Raw genomic sequence first — 23,860 nt, 5'->3', positions numbered from 1 at the left:
AGGAGGTGTGGCTAGCAGCGGGGGTTGTCTGCGTCCGTCGCGTATACCTTCCCCGGCTGTCAGAGATCATTGTTCCCCGCACCGGTGCGGCACCGGTGCAGGGAACTCTGATCTCTGACAGCCGGGGAAGGTATACGAGACGGAGGCAGACAAACCCCCGCTGCCAACTCCACCTCCTTCCGGCTGCAGCGAAAGGAGGCGTCAACCTGCTGCCCCGGCAAAACAGCAGGAAATTGGAAGCACCGGTAAGTGTGTGTGTGTGTTAGTGTGTTAAATGGGGGCATAGGGCATTTTTGGAATGCCTTATACCCCTATATGCCACTCTGGCACTTAGGGGGTTAAAAAGCATATTATGGGGCAGAGTGGCATATAGGGAGGTATAAGGCATTTCACCTCCCTATATGCCACTCTGCCACATAATATGCCTTTTAACCCCCTAAATGCCAGAGTGGCATATAGGGGTATAAGGCATTTCTGTAGGCAGAGTTCTCTATACAATGCCTTTCAATGCCTTTTAACTCTGCCTCCTGGAATGCCTTATACCTCCCTATATGCCACTCTGCCCCATAATATGCATTTTAACCCCCTAAATGCCAGAATGGGATATAGGGGTATAAGGCATTTCTGGAGGCAGAGTGGCACATAGGGGGTCAAAAGGCATACCATGGGGCATAGCTTTTATTAAAAAAAATAGTTTACATGAATTAACATTTTCTGGTAAAACTTTTTTCCTTTAGGGTCGTCTTATATTCAGGCTTTTTCTTTTTTTCCTAAGTTAATATTCAGATTTTGGGGGGTCGTCTTATAATCAGGGTCGTCTTATAATCGAGCAAATACGGTACTTTCCCAGCCACGGAAGTTAAGCTCACAGGTCTATAATTTCCGGGCACAGAGTTTGAAGCCTTTTTGAAAATAGGAACCACATCTGCCTTCCTCCAATCCTCTGGTACAATTCCTGAACGAAAAGAATCCCGAAGAAATAGCAGACAAGCAATCGGGACATAAGAGATGGAGAGAGATGGAGAGAGATCAAAAGACAGGTAGATTTGGGTATCATCTCCATATGGATGATACTGGAGGCCAAATGAGTTGATTAGTTTACCAAGAGATGAAGTATAAAGAGAGAACAGCAGAGGGCCAAGGACTGAACCTTGGGGAACACCAGCCAAAAGTAAAAGGGGTGATGATGTCTTGCCCCATAAAATGTACTGTATGACTGATTACTTATTTAAGAGATTACTACCTAAAGTGTTGAATAGCGCTATTAAAACTATTTCTTGGCCCAGCCTTGCTCCTATCAGTCAATTAGAGAAACATGGTTTTATATTGGAAGAGGGCTGTGACACTTAAATCATAGCCTTCTAACAAACAAAACCTAAGTTTCTCATATAGCATCATACCTAAACCTTTTTCTACACAGAATAAGTTTAGAATGCCCACAAGGCAGTATTGAGAGGCCATATCAATAGCTTAACCTTAACTTCCGTTAGAGACCGAATAAAGCCCAGACTTTGATTGGTGTGGTACATAGGATCGAACTGATCAGGTTAGAGCCTAAATGCCTAACTTTAGCTACAACACATTTCTGAGCAGGCAGGACAGAGTGTGATGGCCCCTATTTCAAACGAAGAAATTGGTGAAGCAATTAAACAATACGAAATTCAGCCTATGGGCCTGACTGGTTTTGTAGTCTGTAATATAAAACTATTTCAGAACTATATATCAAAAATCTGAATATGTTTGGTCCAGGTTCCCACAACAGGTAAATAACTAGAACAATGTTTGTACTTAAGAACAATAGGCTGGCTTCTCTTCTGCCCAGAGTTGGGAGGACAGCAATCTGATAATACTGAAAATCTCAAAAATATAATTAGGGCTGCAACTAACGATTATTTTACTAATCGATTAGTTGGCCTAATCGGATAAAAAATGCAATGTTCTTTAATTTAAAATAATGTAATAAAAAACATACAATTTACACTTTCATCTCTTTATTGCATAGGTCTCTCGCTATTCACCTTCTTATTTTACTGACGTAATAATAAAAGCTACAAGAACCCAAACACAGTGTTTCTCAAACTAGGTTTTAATACAAAGTTATTAGTAAATATTAATTCATATGTTAACTATTTTTCATATTTAATAAAAACTGAGAAAAAAGCCTTGTTTATATTTTTTTATTTACCAAACTGCCCCTAGTATGCACATCTGACCCCCAGCTTGCCACTCTGCCCCCATATGTCTTATACCTCTTATATGCCAGAGATTCCACTTTGCCCCCTGATATGCCACTGTGCCCCCGATATGCCTTATACTCCTTATATGCCAGTGATATGCAACTGAGCCCCCTGATATACCTTTTACCCCAGATATGTCTTATGCCCCCCCTAATATAACTGATATAACTTCCAATATGCCACTCACCCCCATTTATGCCTTATACCTCCCTATATGCCACTGTGCACCCTGATATGCCACTCCACTCCCCATAAATGCCCTGCACCACCCTGAAATTCATTATACTTCCTGATTCACCACTCTGCCTCCCCCAGATATGCCACTCTGAAATTCATTATACCCCCCCATACACCACTCTACCTCCCCCTATACACCACTCTAACTCCCCCAGATATGCCATTCTGCCTCCCTGAAATTCATTACACCCCCATACACCACTCTGCTACCCTGAAATTCATTATACCCCCCATACACCACTATAACTCACCCATATACCACTCTGCCTCCTCCCCCCTCCCATACACCACTCTGCCTCCTCCCCCCTCCCATACTCCACTCTGCCTCCTCCCCCTTCCCATACTCCACTCTGCCTCCTCCCCCCTCCCAAACTCCACTCTGCCTCCTGTCAGCAACGGAGGTTCACAAGACACCAGGGAGCCGGGTAGAGAGGTCGAGTGGCGTATGGGAGGGGGAGGAGCCAGAGTGGTGTATGGGAGGGGTTAATCGCTGGTTTCCCGGCAGGAGGAAGCAAAGTTTGGCAGTACCCAGTCGGGGGAAAAGGTTGTTCCCGTATCATTGGTGGTAGATGTGGGATTGCTTCCTAGTCTGAGGGACATTTCAAACCACCACCAGGATCTATCCCCAGAAAGAGAATGGGAGTGAGCTATGCAGAGCTGCTGGACCCATCAGAAGCATAATGCAAGGCTCAACGGTGCTTGTCATGGTACGTGAGGACCCTCCTGTGGAGGTGATCCTCTGGATTAAAGTATATGAATGGCATACATGATAAATACATGATAAACCTGTTGACTAGGCATTGATTTATTATTAACCTGTGACTTCCTGACGGCTTCGGAACAACAAAGACATGGGAATAGGTACCTTTTTCTCTTTGAGATGGAGGAACCGGAATCAATGCGCCCTTCCTTATAAAGTCTTGAATGGAAAGCGATAGACTTTCCATTCAAGATAGGCATTTGAGAAGGTCCTTTGGAGGTAGAGAATTGAAGAAACTTCTGGGAGGATGCTGGTTGAATTCTATCAGGTAACCCTGACAGATAATACGCAAAGTCCATGGGTCTGAAGAAATCTGAGACCATTGCTGGAAGAGCTTGGATAGGCGCCCTCCCACTTGGTGCGACATGCTGTCAGAACTTCTTAGGTTTGTCATCTCTTCCCCTTCCTCTGGCTCTTTGAAATCTACCCCTGTATGACCTGTCCTGAAAGAACTGACAGTCCTCCTTCCGTGACCCATGCGATGGTCTATTTCTGTAAGGCTGAAAGGAGTTGGATCTAAAATGCGAAGGTGCTCTCCTCTGAGGTAGCCAATTCTTGTCTCCCATAGTAGATTCCAGGATTTCATCTAGGTTACTCCCAAACAGGAGCTTACCTTGGAACAGAATACTACATAACTTGTTTTTAGAAGCATTATCCGCTGCCCATGCTTTGAGCCAGAGGGCTCTCCTGGAGACTGCTGAAAAGGCTGTGGCCTTAGCTGAGGCACGAACTGATTCAATAGCTGCATTTGAAACTGGATGCATCTTCCAGAGGAAGCTTTAGCTACGGCAGCATCTACCTTAGAAGTTTCCCACAATTCCGAATCCTTTTGCTCAAACGGGAAAAGGCGCTTCATTCTATTAGAAGAGGTGAATCTCCTATCTGGATGTTTCCACTGCTCTGATATAATCGCCGATAAGGAGTCATGCATGAAAGGTCTTAGGTTTTTAGGAAAGGGTCCACCTTCGTAGTGGTTGCTTCTTCTTGCAGATTCGGAGTAGCTCTAACTGCAGAAATTAGTCGTCCCCTGGAAAAAAAATTTCTTCCTTGATCTCCCCTTCTTCATCTGAGGATTGGGGTAGAAAAATTTCTGGATCAGAAACTGAATCTTCATCTTGAATGGGCCTGGTGACAGAAGGATCATATTTAGGGAGAGCCAGAGACTGAGGTTGGGCTTGCTGAGAGCTAGCCATAGATTTAAAGAAATCAAAAGTTGATTGCAGCTCGCTTTTAAGACAGGCAGATAACTCAGAGGAAGACAAATGGCTGGCTGTAGTACAGGAACCACATAGGGAAGCCAATGCATCATGCAGAGTCGTATGGCAAGAGACACAGGCTTTATGCTTAGTCTTCCTAAGGGCTTTCCGTGGAGGAGAAGGGTCCACAAGAGGCTCAGGAGCTTTATCAGCCATAATACCAAAGAAAGCAAAAAAACCTCAAACAGCTTAGTTGCTCCCTTACCTTCTCCTCCAGCGGCAAATGTTGGCGGGATTCCAGGTAATTGGAACCGGAAGCCTGGCCACAGGGAATCCCCTACATCATCCGTGACATGCCGGCTCAGACCGCCGTCTTACCCTGAGGGCAAGGAGACGGCTTGCAGGGTAGAACCTCCTTCTCGTCCAGCAAAAAAATCCCCGCTCCCGCAAACCAGCCTCCTAGGTGGTGCAGGGGAAGAAGGGTAAATGAAACCCTCATTATATGAACTCCGGCCACAAACACTTGCCAGTGTTTTAACCCTTTTGATGCTGCACGGCACCGTGCTTACAGCAGAAACTCTACTCGCAGGAGAGCTGCCGGGTCGGGCTGCCAAGTCACAATGCCTACCCGCCGGGGTAGCGTAAGTGACCGCCTAACAACATATTTTTTATAGGTTCCCTGCCTTCCCTGAGGGGCGGAGACTATCTCTCCTTAGTGCCACCTGGAATGGCAAGGGAAACTTGTGTTTCACCATCCAATATATGAAAATAAAAAAGCAGAGACTCAGCACTCAAATGGTAAGGCAAGTTTATTTCACACAGCCCCCCCTTACCATTTGAGTGCTGAGCCTCTGCTTTTTTATTTTTATATATTGAAGGGCTTGGTGGTACCCTGGCTCTTGCACCACCTCACAATGAGTGCTGTATTCCAACCTTTCCTTTTGTGTATGCTATTCCACCATCCAATATGGCGGACGCGAATACACAATTAAAGAAAATAGAAACACCTGAGGAAGATACACTCCGACATCACTGTGTTCAGGAATCTTTTTCAAATTCCATATGCTGCTGCACCACCCTTTACTTCCCTGGCAACGGAGGCGTGACGGGGAGATCAGGAAGCATAAAATACCACAACACCATGCCTTCAGTGCTAGGTTATTCTGAGCCTTTATGCAGAAGATATCCCAGCGTTCATATTCCTGTTTTTGTTCCAGTCCAGGTACAGGTCTCGGTCCCAGTTCCTGTTCCCTTCATCTTCTACCAGACCTCCCAGTTCCCAGACCTCGGCTCTCCTTTGGCCCACGTTACATGCTGCCTTGACCTCGGAACTTTTCCTGACTACGGCTTGCCTACTCATTCTGTTTAGACGTTCTGGGCCTACTGTACCTTTATTTGGTCCTTGCCATTGGGTTCCATATCCAAACACCATGAGGTACTACCTCCAAGCGTGACAGGTTGTGACCATAAACCTCTCTTTAACGTGCTACTTTTAATTAATCTGATTAAATTTTTTACATTATTTTAACCCCTTTACAACAATGGCTGGTTTTGTGTTTTGCACCCTTTGTGACAATGGCCACATTTGGGGCATGCACAATTTTCAATGTCGAACTTTGACATTTGGTGATCCTGTTCCCATGCCCTATTTGGTACATCTTTGAACCTGGCCAATTCATATTGAATATAATACAATACAACCATATATTTTTGAAAATTACAAAACTCTTTCCATGCACACATTTTACCACCTGCCTTTGTCAAAGCTTGCAGGAGTATTTTTGTGTGTGTAGTTTTCCGACACACATTGTATTTTAGGTATGAATTTACAGCTTCTGGTATATGTCACTGTCACACAACACCCCAATATGTGTTCAGCAAAATCAAAATCAGTACAGTGATACAGTACATGAATGGGTTTGTTGGGTTGTTTGGGGGCTAAAAGCCCACATTTCTGACGTGTGCATCAAATCATAAATTTTTTAAAAGTAGACACCACATGGGAATTGAACATGCCAATATTTTAACTCTTTCTATGCGGGAATTGTTTGAAGATATAGCGCTAAGGTTAGGACTCAAAAAATGCCTTGACATGGAGGCATTACACAGTTTGGGTGAAGAGAGCGACCCGTGCCATGTGTGGAAATAATAATTGTCTCCGACGTGTAGCATTTATCCTGATAAATGCAAAAATGTGAACAGGTAGGTGGAAAGACCCAAATATCCTGTGTTACCATTAGATTTGTGGTTGTGAACTTTGAAAGGTAAGTGGTTGTACTTGAAGGCCATTAGGCAATGTGCTTTCAGGGAATATTTAGTTTATGGGGATTATTTTGATGTTTAGAGATAAAACCTGATTTACCTGAGTAAGCGCTGATCCAATCGAAGTTACCCGGCGCAGTAACTATATTGTATGTAACAATTACATCCACACACATCATTACATTTACAATACATCTGTGGTGATATGTGCCTGTGTGCTGAAACCATTGGTCCTTTTACTTAATCCACAATTGTGGAATTTTTAAACTGTTTATGTGGATGCCATGGCACTAACCTGCTGAAGTCTCCTGAAATTTCTCACTGGGTTTCTTCTTCCTCCATCTCCATGGCTTGAAGATTTTGCCTATGGAGGATAGTCTTCCTTTGCTCTTAAGAAGAGGAGTTTGAATGCTTGAGTTTGGTGCATCACAGTTTGCAAAGAAAGTTTTGTCCGATCCATCAACTGCTAAAAAAGGCATCAGAATGTTATAAAAATATGTGCTATTTATCATATGGCTAACTTAAAACATGTATCACTCCCAGGGGGATTTATTTCTATGTGATATAATACAGTGGCATAAAACTGAATATGCACAATGCAAGAAGGAGGTTCTTAACTAGCTACAGATAAAGAAACATTTTACATCACTTTAATAGTAAGTCCTTGATGGAAAACCAGATTGTACAGGATATTCTTTCTTAAAAGAAAAAAATTGGCAGGCACAGTGGAACAATATTAGCTTGAAAGGAGCAACTGCACAAAAGTGGTCTCCAGTGTAGTTATTTTAAAAAGTTTATTTAACCCCTTAAGGACAATGGGCGGTCCATAAACCCATTAAAAACAATGCATTTTGAGCCCGCACATGTACGGGCTTTGTCATTAAGGGGTTAAAAACCACAGAGAAATAACTAAAGTTAGTGTAGTGCACACAAAAGCACCCTGCCAGAAAACTATTCACTTATAACTACATTTATTTACCAGTGTTCTTTTACAGATGATTATTGTGGTTATTAAAGTAATTTATTACGACTTAAATGGATGTAGAAAATAAAACAAGGAGAGTGATTAAAAGCGTTAGATGGTATATAAGCATCCAACGCTCATAGACTGCAGAACAAGTAATTAAACCAATTGTATGTGTGATGGAACCTTCCGTCACTGGGGCTTTTGGAGGGAACTGATGGCTAGCCTCCTGCCTGCTGACAATGGCCCCTGACATTAGAAGGGGTTCTGTTCTTGGGGAAGTGGGTACAGGGACCAACTTTTTACGGATTTCCCCTATTATATGTTTTACCACATTTCCCACACAGAGACTCAGAACTGTAAATGCCAGCTGGGCATCCTGGTGTAGGAAGAAGGCCGATTATCTGGGTTGTGAATGCATTAATGTGTTCACTGTCTTTTGTGTACCCCCTACTACTGTGTATATAATAACTACACAGCCAGTAGCGGTTAATCCCGTTAGCCCCTGTTAGCTCTATGTCCTAGGCATTGTTTCTTTCAATTTTATTAGGGCTGCAACAACTAATCAATAAAAATGATAATAATCGATAATGAAAATCGTTGCCAACGAATTTCATTATCGATTAGCTGAATCGATTTTTATCGATTATAAAATGTTTTTTTTCAGAGCAAATGCTCTGAAAAATACCCCTCATTATATAATCCGTTTCAGTGACTACTTACCAGTCCCTCCCTGTAATCACTGTGACAACTGGCCCCGCCCCTTCCTTCTCCCAGAACCACACGGCTGTGACACTCATCTAACTGTAAGTATAAAATTAATATTTGGGCTGCTGAAAGTTAGGGGAGGTGGGGGTTTAATTTAGGGGCAGTTATGGTTAATGGGGTGTTTAGGGTTAATTTAGGGGCAGCTGTGGTTAATGGATGTTTAGGGTTAATTTAGGGGCAGTTGTGGTTGATGGGGCCTGAGGTTTAATTTAGGGGATGCTGTGGTTGATGGGATCTTTAGGGTTAATTTAGGGGATGCTGTGGTTAATGGGGTGTTTAGGGTTAATTTAGGGGCAGTTATGGTTAATGAGGTGTTTAGGGTTAATTTAGGGTAGTTGTGGTTGATGGGGTATTTAGGGTTGATTTAGGGGTAGTTATGGTTAATTTAATGATGAGAACTGAGGGTTAATTTAATTAATTTAAAGTTAACTTAAGGTGCAGTTAGAGGTAAAGGGGGGCAAACTAAGGGGAATCTATATCCTGGGGGCAGTGAAGATTAACCCAGTGCTTATTTATAAAAGTATGGTGTCAGTGTGCTGTGAACGGGTCTGTGACTCTATGAGGGGACTATGAGATATCTGGGGGGTATAAGGCATACTGGGGTATAAGGCATGTCTGGGGAGGACAGAGTGACATATCTGGGGGTATAAGGCATATAGGGTATATAATGCATATGTAGGCAGGGCAGTGTGGCATGTCTGGGGAGAACAAAGTGGTGTATCAGGGTGTATAAGGCATATCGGGGGGTAGAGTGGAGTGGCATATGTGGGGAGGGCATCGTGGCATGTCTGGGGAGGATGGAGTGGCATATCAGGGGCCACAGTGGCATATGTGGGGGTAGAGTGGAGTGGCATATGTGGGGGTAGAGTAGAGTGGCATGTCTGGGAGGCAGCATGGCAAGCTCAAATGTGCATAAATTGGGGGGGGGGGCTGGTTGGAAATAAAGACCAGAAATGCATTTTATCAAAGTTTTTTTTATACTACTGTTTGTATTTAACATCATTTGTTTATTAAATTATTTTAAATAAATGAAAAATGTATATTCATTTTTTTATTCGATTAATCGAAAAAATAATCGGCCAACTAATCGATTATGAAAATAATAGTTAGTTGCAGCCCTAAATTCAATTATATGTCTATCATCATTCTATGTCTCCCTCCCCAATTAATGTAATTATTTATGTCTCATGTAATTCTGTCCTTCCCCCGGATATTGTGTTGCAGGATGTGATCTAATTACTTCCTGACATGGTAATTAGATCCTGTGACGTTTGTGTTCCCCTTTCTTACTTGTATATATAGTTATTGTGTTTGGTTCAAATAAACTAGTTCCTGTTTTACCTCACGACGAGTCCTGCCTTGTTATTGAGGTAAGCCTTGGTGCTGCCCTTATCAGGGCGGTAGAGCACTGTATTGCTGTATTTCTGACCCTGACAGCTGACTTAGAAGGGCTAGTCTACAGGGAATGGTACCTGGAGATGGACTACTTGTGTCTGCTGGAAGGCAGCCTCTCCATGACACTGGAGTCAGCACATCCCATAGTCCCAGCTGAAGCGCTGGCAACACACCTGCAATGGCTACAGGGATCCAGGGAGATGCGGCAGCCGGCACAACTCCCCAGCGACAGCTTACTATTCCAGGAGCAGAGGAATTTATCTTCCCTCCCCAGCGGCAGATGGGAGTGGGGGAAGCAGTTCTGCCTTCCCAGCACCAGGCCGAGCCCTTAGCCCCAGCTGAAGCGCTGGCAACAGGGAAGAGCACCGCAGGCCTCTGCTCAGCACCTGGCAAGGATGCAGATATCCAAGGTGATGCAGCAGCTGGCCCATCACCCCAGCGGCAGCAGGAGCACCAGGGAGGGGATGCAGGCGGCATCACTCCCCAGTGGCTGAGAGTGCACCAGGGAGATGGCGCAGCCAGCCCATCTCCCCAGCAGCAGCCGGAGCACCAGGGAGAGGGTGCAGGTGGCATCGCTCCCCAGCGACTGAGTGGACTCCAGGAATAAGGGGCAGTCGGCACTACTGTCTTGTGGGGAGTATTGGCAACTGGAGAGAGGCAGGACAGCCCCTCTCTACCTGCACTGTGCGACATGTATCCCATACTGGTGGATGAGACTGTGGTCACCACCTGTAGTCCCCAGAAATGCTGGGCAGCTGGCTCAGATCCTCAACCCTGGATCAAAGGGACCCCTGCCACCCTGTCGTCTCCCCATCGGCTGAGAAGATCGTCGGCAATATTTCAACCAGATGATCCAAGTCTTGTATATCCGGTGACTATGGGCAGAAAAAAGCAACGATTGGCGGGCGTACCCAGTCGGGCCACGGGTCAGTCCCGTCACAGTATGTATTTGTATGCATGTGACTTGGCTCTACGTGACTCCCGAGCAGTAGCATTGCAGCTTGCATGATGTGCAAGCAGCTCTAACGACCAATCAACTTTGCTGACTTAGGCTGAATCTGGGTAGACAATATATCCCTATACACTTCAGAAATAATTCAGCTGCTTCTGTCACATCATCAATAAACACTAGTGACCCAGTGCCATTGGAAGTCATGAATGCCCAGACCTTTTACCTGCTTAATTGAAGCAGAAATGACGAAGGAATAACCCACACATTTCCATGAAACAGCTTTTGAGTCAATTGTCCAATTACTTGATAAAAAAGGGTAACCTAAATTGAGTAGAGTGGAGAAAGTAATCTGGTTACCCAGTGTGGGGAGAGCTGTGTTCTCTTATTTGATGGACATGAACTTATTATTCTGCATCTCACAGACCCTAAGACCAAGCATATCCCTTTAAGTTTTAACACTTACTTTTAAGGGCAAACTTACCCTTTACCTTTGGTCACAGAGGGTGACAAGCAGGTACTCGGTGGTGTCCATGATGGCTTACCTGAGATTTATCAGCTCCTATGTCAGCCAGGTGTGCTGGCAGTGTAAATATATCACTGAAACACAACTCAGGAACAGTATTTCCACTTCCATGAGTATGGAAATAAGTGAACCTCTGTTTTTAATCTTCCAGGATTCTTTTCTTTCAGGAATTGTACCAGAGGAATGGAGGAAGGCAGATGTGGTTCCTATATTCTTTGCCTGGAAATTATAGACCTAGTTACATATAGTTACATAGGCTGAAAATGAAATGCGTCCATCAAGTTCAGCTAGGCAAAATTCCTTCTTGACCCCAGAATGGGGTCTCCTTGGATCCAGAAGCTGTTTCCCCATAATTTAAAAATTATATCCCTGAATATTATGTTTTTGCAAGTATTCATCCAGCTGCTGTTTAAACATCTGTACAGACTCTGATAAACTACCTCTGCAGGCAGAGAATTCCACATCCTTATTGACCTTACTGTGAAAACCCTTTCCTTTGCCTTAGACTAAATCTCATTTCTTCCCGTCTAAATACGTGACCACGTGTCCTATGCATAGTTCTGTTTACGAATAGGTTTCCAGACAATGGTTTCTATGCCCCAAATATATTTATATAATGCTATCATACGTCCTCAGAGGCACCGTTTGTCTAAACTAAACAGATTTAAAAGTGTTAACCTTTCTTCTTAACTAAAGTGTTCCACTCCTTGTACGAAATGTAGCCAGCCTCTGCACTTTTTCTAGTGCTATAATATCCTTCTTTAGAACAGGTGCCCCAAATTGCACAGCATATTCTAGGCGTGGTCTTACCATTGATTTATAAAGATACAATTATTGGTCTAGATGGAAATTCTTGGGTATAACATTGGCTTAACGGTAATTTTTCAAGCTCGACAAAAGTGGTAAGTCAGGGCTTGACAAATTTGTTGTGAATCTAGGCGCCAGCTAAAAAAGTTAGGAGCCAGGATTTTTTTTACACTAACAGTTGGTTAGAAGTGATCTGATCATTATCAGCCCACTTACTAAACTCACAGCATTTCACCTGGAAGCACCCTTTCAGGTCAGTGCTGGTTTTTGTTGTTTTTCTTTTTTTTTTTTCTTTTTTTTTTTTACGCTTTCAATGCTGATGTTCCATTGGAGCACAGCATTGACTGATATTAAGTCCCCACAAGCTTGTGGGGACTTAATATCAGTCAATGCTGTGCTCCAATGGAATGTTAACCCCTGCAATGCCACGAATGTGTCATAAACAATTGTGGCATTGAAGGGGTTAACGCTGCACTGTCGCTCTCATGGAGCGATTGGGCAGCAGGGGAGGGTTGGGGCTGGTCTCCACACTCATGTGGAGACCGAAGAACCCTCTCCCCTGTCCCTGAAGCTGCCTCTGGCAGCTGGGACGCAATTGCTGGTCTATAGACCAGCCATTGCAGGGGGAGTCTCTTTGATGACTGCTGTAGGCTTCCATGCCTACAGGAGTCATCACAGGGCTTGTTGGGGCTCGTTTTTGCTGTTGCTGGCTTGCCTGGCAGACCACCAGCAGCAGAGCCCCGTACAAAACGGGAATTAACCCCTAAAATGCCACGATAGTGGCATTGAAGGGGTTAACGCTGCACTTTCGCTCTCCTGGAGCAATCAGGCAGCAGGGGGATGTTGTGTCAGGTCCCCACACTTGTGCGGGGACCCAATCAACACTCAACCCACTTTCCTGAAGCTGCCTATGGCAGCTGAAAATGCGATTGCTGGTTTTCCAGCAACCGCGTTTTCAGCCTACAGAATCACTCCGTGGGAGTGATCTCAGGCTCGGGGGCTGTGTGGCTGTGTGGCTGAGTGGCTGTGCTGTCTGCCCAGGCCTGGGCAGACAGCAGCAACCAGCAGCAGTAGCGCCCCCCCGCGATCACAGGCTGACAAACACCTAGGCGCCAGGACAAAATTCTGAGTCGCCATGGCGACCTGACGCCTGGGATTTGTCGAGCCCTGATATACACACACATTATATACACATATATATATACAAACACACATATTATTATTATTATTATCATCCTTTATTTATATAGCGCCAACAGTTTACGCAGCACTTAATACAATACATAAATTCAAGGGATATGACAAGACAAGAATTGACAGACTAAGACAAACTGCAGTAATTGTTAATGGGGTGTTTAGGGTTAATTTAGGGGCAGATTCATTTAATGCTGAGGACTGAGGGTTAATTTAATGAATCTAATACGGTTAACTTAATTTGCAGTTAGAGGTAAAGGGGGCCAAACCGAGGGGAATTTAAATCCTGGGGGCAGTGAAGATTAACCCTGTATTTATTTATAAAAGTATTGTGTCTGTGAACGAGTCTGAAAATCTATGAGGGCACTATGGCATATCAGGGGGGTATACAGCATACCCAAGGAGGACGGAGTGACATATCTGGGGGTATAAGGCATATAGGGTATATAAGGCATATGTGGGGAGGGCGGTGTGGCATGTATGGGAAGGGAGTATGGCAAGCTTGGGCTCAAATGTGCATAACTGGGGGGGGCAGGTTGGGAAATAAAAACAAGAAACGCATTTTTATCAAAAGTTTTTTTATTCTGCCGTTTGTTTTTAACATCCTACTTTGCTTTATTAACCCCTTCAATCCCCTATGGACATACCGGGACGTCCAAAAAACGCCTAGTAAAAAACCCCTATGGACGTACCGGTACGTCCAGCGTCAGGGACACATCCCTGCCGCTGCACGGGAAACCAGACTGTCATTTGACAGCCTGGACTCCCCACTGACAGCAGAAGCCGACATCGCCGGCTTTCTGCTGTCCGATCTGCTGTAACAGCTCCCGGCATGAAAGCCGGAAAGCTGTTACGTTTCACTGCTGACGTAACCCGGAAGTTCATCGGAGGACAGGATATCCCCTGCAGGGGATATCCTGTCCTCCGATGAGGCACAGATGCTGCGATCTCTATGCACGTCTGTGAGGACCTGCATAGAGATCACAGTGTGATCGGTGCAGGGGGATCGCAGGGAGGGGAGTGAGAAACCATGTCTCTCACCCCCCCCGTCCTGAAACAGAAAAGCTGGGGGGAAAAAACGGTTAGTCATTTAAAAAATAATAATACAAAAAATCAATAAAATAATATAAATAATAAAAAAATAATAATAATAATGTGAGCTGTGATGTCATTGTGACATCACTGGCATGTTCAAGAGGTCCCTAAGAGGACCTCTAACCATTTGTGTGTAAAAAAAAAATATATAAAGAATGGAAAAAAAAAATAATAATAATAAAAAAATAAAAAAAATATATATAAAAAAAAGATAATACAAAAAAAAATTAAAAAACCTTACATCCCATTGCCCTAGCATAAAATCTAGCCAGTATAACCCTCCTGCCCCCGTTCACAACCCCCAAACCCGTTAAGCCATAGGCATAAAAATTATACAAAAAATGTACACCTTATACAATGCTCCCTGGTGCTGGGAAAGTATGGAAAATCTATATAAATCAGGTATTTCTGAAATCAGGACACATGAATTGATAAACTTGGAGGGGATTTTCCATCACTTTACCTAAATTTGTGAGGATTCAGAGGTAAAATTAAAAAAAGGTTTTTTTTTCTAATTTTCGCTAGTTTTTACTAAAATTTCTCATTCTAAATTTTCAGCTAATCATCCAACTATGGTATCAAAAGAAAGCTCTATCTCTCCTTGAGAAAAACAATATATAGTTTACATGGGTACACTATTCACAGGAAAAGAGAATCGTCTCTGAACCGACATAGCACAAAAATGGCAAAATTGACCAGGCTTTGAGATACCAAAAAACCCCGGGATTGAAGGGGTTAAATAATTTTACATAAATGAAAAATTTACAATTTTTTATTTGAGTAATCGAAAAAATAATCGGCCAACTAATAGATTATGAAAATAATAGTTAGTTGCAGCCCTAATGGAAACATAACATTGCAGGTATACATCAACTGGAACTCACATGTAAACTCATAACTGAGGGTATAGATCAAATAAACAACACATTAAAAGTATTGCAGATATTGATCAACTGAATAAGACATACAAACCCTGTATTTGCAGGTATACATAAAAATGTATGGAAACATAGCATAACAGATATGGATCAACATAACACACAAACCCAGCTTTGCCGGTATAGATCAATTGCATTTCACATAAAAACTCAGCATTAAAACCTTCTAAACTACAGGCATAGATCACAAGTTGCACACACCAAAGCCATCCTTGGCATCCACACTGCCCACATAGAACCTGACCAGCACCCAGATAACACACATAGGACTTGCCATCTTTGTCCCCAAACAGCCCAGCATGAGTCAACTTTGTCCCCAAACAACCCGGCCTGCGCCATCTTTGTCCCATAAATAACCTGCTTGTGCCATCTTTGCCTTACCACAAATCAATTATACATCTAAGATACACACAAACACTTTTACAGTCACTCACTAATTCATACTTTCATTCATATAATTTTCTCACTCATACACACAAATCATTTACACATTCATTAATTCTCACTCATTCACACAATTCATCAACACATTAATTCTCATTCTCTCACTCATTCATACAATTCATCCATTAATTAATTGTCTCACTCATTCTCACTCTTTCAATATTCTTACTACCCCCTTTCTCACTATCTACCCCCACTCCTCCCCTCCTCACTATCTACCCCCTCTCGCTATCTACCCCCTCTCCTCTCCTTTGAAGTTCACTTACCTTGCAGAGGTCCTGCGGTGGGAGCGCAAGGCCTCTGTCTCACCGCTCTGTCGCAGTGAACGCTGCTTCACTGCAGAGCACCACAACCAAGCTAGAGGCCTTGCGGAGGAGACTGAGGGTCGCCAAGCAGTTGCTGAAAACTGATTCATGAGCGACCACTCGGTGCCCATCTCTCTCCTCCGCGTCAAAGAAGAAAAAAGATGGCGTTTCAATTGGAAAGGCCACAGATTTTGGGACAATCCAGGACATGCGGTCATCCTAGTGAGCGGAGAGGTATGTGTTGTGTCACAAAATTAGCACAGTGTGGTGTTTGAGCATTGAAAGTCACCCATCAAACACTTTATGATCAAAAAGTATGTGGACACGTCTCCTAATTGCGTTAAGGAGTCAGACACACCCATTGCTAACAGGAATTGAAAGCACTGCGATGGTTAATTTTGAGTGAAAGTTCTATTTATTTCTTTATTTTTCCTTTGACAATAACTTTTGACAGCAGCAGACAAATTGTATTTCTGAGTAGCAATTAGGGCTGCAACTAGGGCTGCAACTAACGATTATTTTAATAATCGATTAGTTGGCCGATTATTTTTTCGATTAACCACAGCATCCCCTAAATTAACCCTAAAGACCCCATCAACCACAACAGCCCCTAAATTAACCCTAAACACCCCATTAACCACAACTGCCTCAAATTAACCCCAAACACCCCATTAACCACAGCTGCTCTTTTATTAACCCTAAACACCCCATTAACCATAACTGCCCCTAAATTAACCCTAAACACCCCATTAACCATAGCTGCCCCTAAACACCCCATTAACCATAACTGCCCCTAAACACCCCATTAACCATAACTGCCGCTAAATTAACCCCCACCTCCCCTAACTTTCAGCAGCCCAAATATTAATTTTATACTTACAGTTAGATGAGTGTCACAGCCATGTGGTTCTGGCCTTCTGGGAGAAGGAAGGGGCGGGGCCAGTTGTCACAGTGATTACAGGGAGGGACTGGTAAGTAGGAGCTGCTGCTGTGAGTCACTGAAACGGATTATATAATGAGGGGTATTTTTCAGAGCGTTTGATTCAACTAATCGATAATGAAATTCGTTGGCAACGATTTTCATTATCGATTATTATCGATTTTATCGATTAGTTGTTGCAGCCCTAGTAGCAATCCAATGGAGTAGTTTGCTCCATGGCGCTATGAGAAATTTCAACAGATCTACAGTCAAATCCTGCAGCCACAATGCCATCAAAATCACCAAGAACCCCTTTACACTATGTTGTGGATGGTTACTAAATTGTCATTATAAATGTGAGTTTCAGCTGTGGATCTTTTTTGTTCCTTGTTCTTATTTGTTTGTACCGCTCTTTGTATTTTTTCTGGGATTGTACTGTGTTTTTTTTTTTTTGTTTTTTTCTCGGTGCTGTCTCGGTTGGGGTTTCCTTTCCCAGCAGTTCTGGAATTTTCTGTGCGTCTGGCTTTGGTTTTATCTCGAAGCTCATAGTCTTCAACCATCCTGACCTTTGCTGCTGCGCATCACCTGCGTTCCTCTGCCCCCTTGGTCCAGCACACCCCCTGTTCTTTTGGTGACGCACCCCTTCCTCCCCTTCTTTATATATTCCCCCCCTCTTTTTTTCCCTCCACTGTTTGCATTTTGTTTCTTTCCATTTTTCTCTCTTTTCTGCTTGTTTCCTTCTCATAGCATTGAGCCCTTTACAATGCCTCATTCTGCTACGCCCTTTAGGTCCTCGAGCCTGGAGGTCTTGAGCCTCAATGTACGGGTCTTAATGTCGCAGAGAAGAGATCTAGGGTGCTAAGGGAGTTTCGGCAGGCCAAAGTGTCCCTGGTTCTTCTACAAGAAACACGGCTTTCTGGGATTCCGCCTTCCCGCAACATCGCCGACTCTAAATCTACTAGGACAGCCATTATGTTTTCACAACATACTCCTTTTCTTATGACACCTATTAGGGAAGACCCGGACGGCAGATTCATGTTTGTTAGGGGAACCATCCATCAAGACTAGAATAATTGATAAATTATATCCACGTTTACCATTTCAATCAACAGATGTTTTGCACCTTACTGGCTACATTGCTGAGCCACTGTGCTGAGGGCAAACTTCACAATGAAAAAAGTTATTCTGTAGGGACAACTCCTTTTATTAGACACTTCTTCATGGAACAAATGGACAAGAAAAATAGTACTTGGACTACACATTATATTGATGTGTCTATAACATTGGATCATGTTAATAGTATTGTGACTTATTTGAAATATCTACAAAAGCTAATGAAAACCCTGCTAACTAAATATTTGTCCTAAGCTCAGAAATACACACTATTTTATGTTTTCTTTTTAAGTTATAGGACAATCAGTACGAGTAGTTTTTCTGTTTCAAAACCAATCTTGTAACCATACCCCATGTCCTATTTGGGACATCTTTGAAACCAGCCAAATCAATTTACCCCATCAAACCATATATTTGTGAAAAGTAGAGGTATTTCAACCCTTTCCATGCAGGAATTCTACTACCAGCCTTTGTCAAAGTTTCTGGTAGTATATTTTCTGGAGGGGGGGGGTTCCCACACACATAATTCAGGTATTAATTTACAGCTCCTGATATATGTCACTGACAAACACCACCCCAATATGTGATCAGCACATCTGAGTACAGTGATACCATCCATGCACAGGTTTGTAAGGTTGTTTGGGGGCTAAAAGACCTCATTTGTCAGGTGTGCATTATTTCTTTTTTTTATTTTTTTACATCTGGTCAGTCTACGCCCATGTCCTATTTGGGACATTTGAACCCAGACAATTCAATTTATCTCATCAAACATACATTAAAAAAAACCACTAGACACCCCATGGGTATTTAAAATGCTAGTATTTTAATTCTTTCCATGCCAGAGTTTTTGGGAAGATCCAGCACTAATTTTAGGACTTTTATTTTTGGACTTTTTTACATTTTGCTGGAATACCACACTTTTTATTTAACTTTTTTTAGACATACATATATATATTGTGACAGAAAGGCCGGTACAATAGTGGATGGGCGGTATATACGCCCTACTCTGGCTAACTTTGTGTGTCCTTATGTGTAAAATTGAAGTCCCAGGGAAAGATGTTGTTTGACTACAAACTGCATTACTGGCAGTTTGCAAAACATGGTAAGGGTCCCTGGGGCGGAGCATCTGGAAGAGCAGGGTGGGCCAGTGCTCCAACAGCACTAATTGCTGTATTGATCCAATCCAAAGTCTGCATTCTGGACAGGAGCTCCACAGGTGTGGACTAAGTAGCAGCTCACCTGTGGTTGATTAATTAGCAGGCAGAGGGTAAAAGGAACTGAGCCTGATTCAGGAAAAAAAGGCCATTGTTATTCCAGCTGGGAGAGCTGAGGAACTGAGGAGTGTGGTTTCTCTCTGAAAAGCCATTTTGATGGAAACTTGTGACTTGTTGGAAGGTGAATGTTTGGAGCTCTTTTATACTAAGTCAGTGCTCAAGCAAAGACTGTTATCCTGTGCTGCTTATAACTGCTGCTGTTTCTTCCTGTAAAATAAACATTGATACTGAGCTGGATGTATCCTGGGCTTCATTTACCCTAGAAGACTGTGGTAACAACCAAGATCCTTGACAAAAATCCCAAGGAAAAGGGAGGCCTGTCGCAATATATATATATATATATATATATATATATATATATATATATATGCATACATACACACACACATATATATATATATATATATATACACACATACATATATATATATATACACATACATATATATATATACTAGGGCTGCAACTAACGATTATTTTAATAATCAATTAGTTGGCCGATTATTTTGTCGATTAATCGGATAAAAAAATACATTATTTTAAATTGAAGAAAAATTGCAATAAAAAACGTACAATTTACACTTTCATCTCTTTATTGCAATGGCCTCTCTCTATTCACCTTCTTATTTTACTGACATAATAATAAAAGCTACAAGAACCCAAACACAGTGCTTCTCAAACTAGGTTTTAATACAAAGTTATTAGTAAATATTAATTCATATGTTAACTATTTTTCATATTTAATAAAAACTGAGAAAAAAGCCTTGTTTAAATTTTTTTATTTACCAAACTGCCCCCAGTTATGCACATCTGACCCCCAAGCTTGCCACTCTGCCCCATATATGCCTTATACCTCTTATATGCCAGATTCCACTGTGCCCCCTGATATGCCACTGTGCCCCCTGATATGCCTTATACTCCTTATATGCCAGTGATATGCAACTGAGCCCCCTGATATACCTTTTACCCCCAGATTTGTTTTATGCCCCCCTGATATGCCTAATATCGATGTCTTATATCCCCTATATGCCACTGAGCCCCCTGATATACCTTTTACCCCCAGATATGTTTATGCCCCCCTGATATGCCTAATATCCATATGCCTTATACCCCCTATATGCCCTAAAAATTCATAATACCCCCCATACACCACTATAACTCACCCATACACCACTCTGGCTCCTCCCCCTCCCATACACCACTCTGGCTCCTCCCCTCCCATACACCACTCTGCCTCCTCCCATACATCACTTTGACTCCTCCCCCTACCATACATCACTTTGCCTCCTCTCCCTTCCCATACTCCACTCTGCCTCCTCCCCCCTCCCATACTCCACTCTGCCTCCTGTGAACCTCCGTTTCTGACAAGACACCAGGGAGCCGGGTAGAGAGGCAGAGTGGCATATGAGAGGGGGAGGAGCCAGAGTGGTGTATTGGAGGGTGGCTCCCATACACCCCTCTGACTCCTCCCCCTCCCATACACCGCTCTGCCTCTCTACCCGGCTCCGTTACTGAAGGCACTTTCACTGCAGCTTCATAGAAGCCACAGTGTAAGTGAAGGGCAGTAACGGAGTCTGTCTGTGCCATGCAGACCCTCACCGGCTGTCAGAGAGGATGATTCTCTGTCAGCCGGTGGGCATCTGTTGTTTCAGCCCTAATATATACATATATATATATATTTATACACACACACACAGTATATGTATATGTTCCCTCTTGGGGATGATGCCATCTTGCGAGAGGAGATATGAGGTTCGTTTTCAGCTTGAGCTTAGGATGCGATTTATGATCGCCTCTTAAGGTCTTTTAAAGCAGGCTTCCGCCACTATATTATATATGGCACGCGTGGAAGTTCTGGGGATCACATGGGGCCCCTCTTCTTAAAAGAAGAAAGGGACCTTTGGTCAATTTCTAAGCTCATTTAATGACATGACACGCCACGGTCATTAACTGGCCATTTTTCGTGATGCGATTGAAATGCACATCATTGGTCATTAAGGGGACACTCCAGCCATCATATGCCCTTTAATGCACATAATGACGGTGGTATCCCTTTTGCAAATGCACATGAAGATTCTGCATAATTTGCAGTTGCCCCTTTCCACACTCTATTTAGCTAGTTTCCATGCAGGAGAGGTGTTCAGCCAAACATATCTCACTGCATGTGACAGACTGTCCTCCATTCAGCTCCAGATCCAGACTTGGAGAACACTGTGGGTGGGGGGTCTCTCCGGACCCCTCTACGCATGGAAATTGTCCCAGCTTTTTTCAAAGGGAGTAAGAATAGTCAGACCATGCAGGCAGCATCTTCTGTGTGGGTAAATGCTGATTTTTTTTATTTTGGAAGAATGCATAGAAAAGTACTCACATAACTAAACTTTCCCTCAAAGGGCTTCAGAACTGAAATATGCAATACCTTAGTCTCGCTTTATTAAATACACAGTATGTTTCCCCAACACGGATGGACTTAACAGTACAGTGTGTGTGACTCACACATGTATTCATATGGTCACATATTCTTTGCATTCTTATACACTGGACTAATACGGCTACTCCAAATGTGTACTATGTACACATAAATATACAAAAAACCCAAGCTATTATACAACAAAAACCCCGCGTTGTTCGTGAACTCATGGTCATTGTTATCATCACAAAGAGGGACGGAATGCTTAGATAGCATACAAATTATACAAGGCGTGATTTTAAAACATCAGCTTCATGTCTGCATCTCCAAAACAGCAAAATGCATAAAGCCGTAAATGCAGTAAGCAGCAAAAAAAATCTATATCCACGCATGGCACTAAGTTACAAAAAGGCAGTATTACGTCTTTGCACACTGCAGGCACAGCTACCACCAGGGTAGCGCACACACTTGGGACGCATTTAGATCGGCACGCTAGTCGAGTAGGGAACCACTTACCGGTGCTTCTCCGCTCAGACAGAGTTGATATGAAGTTCTGTCCCATTGCCGAATACAACGCCCAAGATGGGTCCTCTGTGCAGTAATCATGGCTTTTTGAAGCACTCTTGGTTGTCCATTATGAACAATCCACGAGGCTTCATTTCCAGCCTGTCCGCTCTGTTGTTTCCGATTTATGACCCGCGGTATGTCCGCGCAGTCCTGCTCATCTGAATGCCTGTCATTCCTGAAGCAGATTACTGCAGGTCACAGTTCATACACATACGCACTCACATCCCCTGCTTCCTCCCACCGTCTTCCGTAGCACTGCCTTCCCCCAAATACATGCACAGATCACCAACACCTCTTACTGGGCTACTGACCAGCTAGCTGCCTCCGCTCTTCAATTTCCTGCTTTTGTCCCCTCCGGCCATGCTGTATTATGAGTACAGCTCAGAACTATTTCCGCTTCTCGCGGTTTCTTGCCTCTGATTTGAAACATCTTCTCTCTACTCATCTTCGTAGTCTTACTGCTCCTTAGGATCTCGCTAGTAAATGCATTTTTCAGCCCAAATCTGGATAAATCCCTATTTTGCACTTGCATATTCTCCTGATTTCTTCCACAAAGCAACAGATGACTAGCCTGTGACATTTTTGCAAGTATATGTTCCAGAGACAAGCAATGCATATGAACGTTTGTCTTCAGTAATTTAAATTGTTCAAAGTTAAAAATCCAAATGCTAAATTAGGGAATGTAGCATCCCACCCTCTTCACAGTCCAATGATTTTCACCACTGATTCCCTGCTTGAAGATGAGAAGCCCTGCTCCTTTAGGCATGTGGTTGGGGGTACTAACATAACTACAGGGGTCACAGCAGATGGTGCCCGAGCCTCAAGGGGGTTTGGTGTGACCTTGCGACCCCTTCTCCTAGTACCAGTTCAAAATAGTTTAAAAAGGGCCCTCCCTAACCCATTTTGAACCCATACTGGGAGACAGGAGGGTATCAGGGTCATGTGACATCTCATGAACCTGTGGTGAAACAGGCTGCTCGCACACGGTAAGTTTGTATATATGTATGTGTAATTGTGTGTGTGTCAGCATCCATGTTTAGTTGTATGTGTGTCAGTGAGCATGTATGTGTAAGATAGATAGAGATAGAGTGTGTGTTGGAATGAATGTGTAAGTGTGTTAGTGAGTATGGTTAAGTGTGTGTATTTTGTGTAAGTGTGTTTACATATGTGTGCCAGAGTGTAGGTTGGAAAGGGGGGGCAATAGAGGCACAGACAAGTTGGGGGGCCCAGGCAATTTTTGCACTGGGGCCCTGTGGTTTTTAGTTACGCCCCTGGATGGGAAACCAACGAAAGGGCACAATGAAAAGTTTTAACGTTCACACTGCTTAGTTTGCCCACAAGTTTGCTATTGGCCACACTCACAACTAGCTTGCCTTTTGTTTTCAGAGAGAATGAGGTTATAAACAGTTTGCACTAGGGAGGCTATTCAATGCCCAAGGTGAACTGTGGCTTGACTGCACTGACCTATTTGAGTCTGGTGAGCAGCAGGAAAAGATAGCATCT

General features: G+C 43.2%; 1 protein-coding gene across 2 annotated transcripts in view; it reads right to left on the bottom strand.

The window, feature by feature from the left end:
- Positions 1 to 23,860, bottom strand: part of PHACTR2 (phosphatase and actin regulator 2) — a 222,831-nt gene that overhangs the window by 126,946 nt on the left and 72,025 nt on the right. Inside the window, exons 1-2 of one of the 2 annotated variants that reach the window (XM_053460868.1) lie at positions 22,307 to 22,546; positions 6,988 to 7,155 (exon numbers count right to left, since the gene is read on the bottom strand). In XM_053460868.1, coding sequence (XP_053316843.1) covers positions 6,988 to 7,155; positions 22,307 to 22,352 — 214 coding nt within the window. In that variant the 5' untranslated portion in view covers positions 22,353 to 22,546. Of the gene's footprint in view, positions 1 to 6,987; positions 7,156 to 22,306; positions 22,547 to 23,860 lie in introns of those variants that run through there. The other variant, XM_053460869.1, reaches the window with a different exon arrangement.

Source organism: Spea bombifrons, chromosome 3 (assembly GCF_027358695.1).
Source record: "Spea bombifrons isolate aSpeBom1 chromosome 3, aSpeBom1.2.pri, whole genome shotgun sequence".
In the NCBI taxonomy this organism is placed as follows: Eukaryota; Metazoa; Chordata; class Amphibia; order Anura; family Pelobatidae; genus Spea; species Spea bombifrons.
Note: the sequence above shows the minus strand (reverse complement) of the source record. Positions and strands in the feature narration are given on the sequence as shown.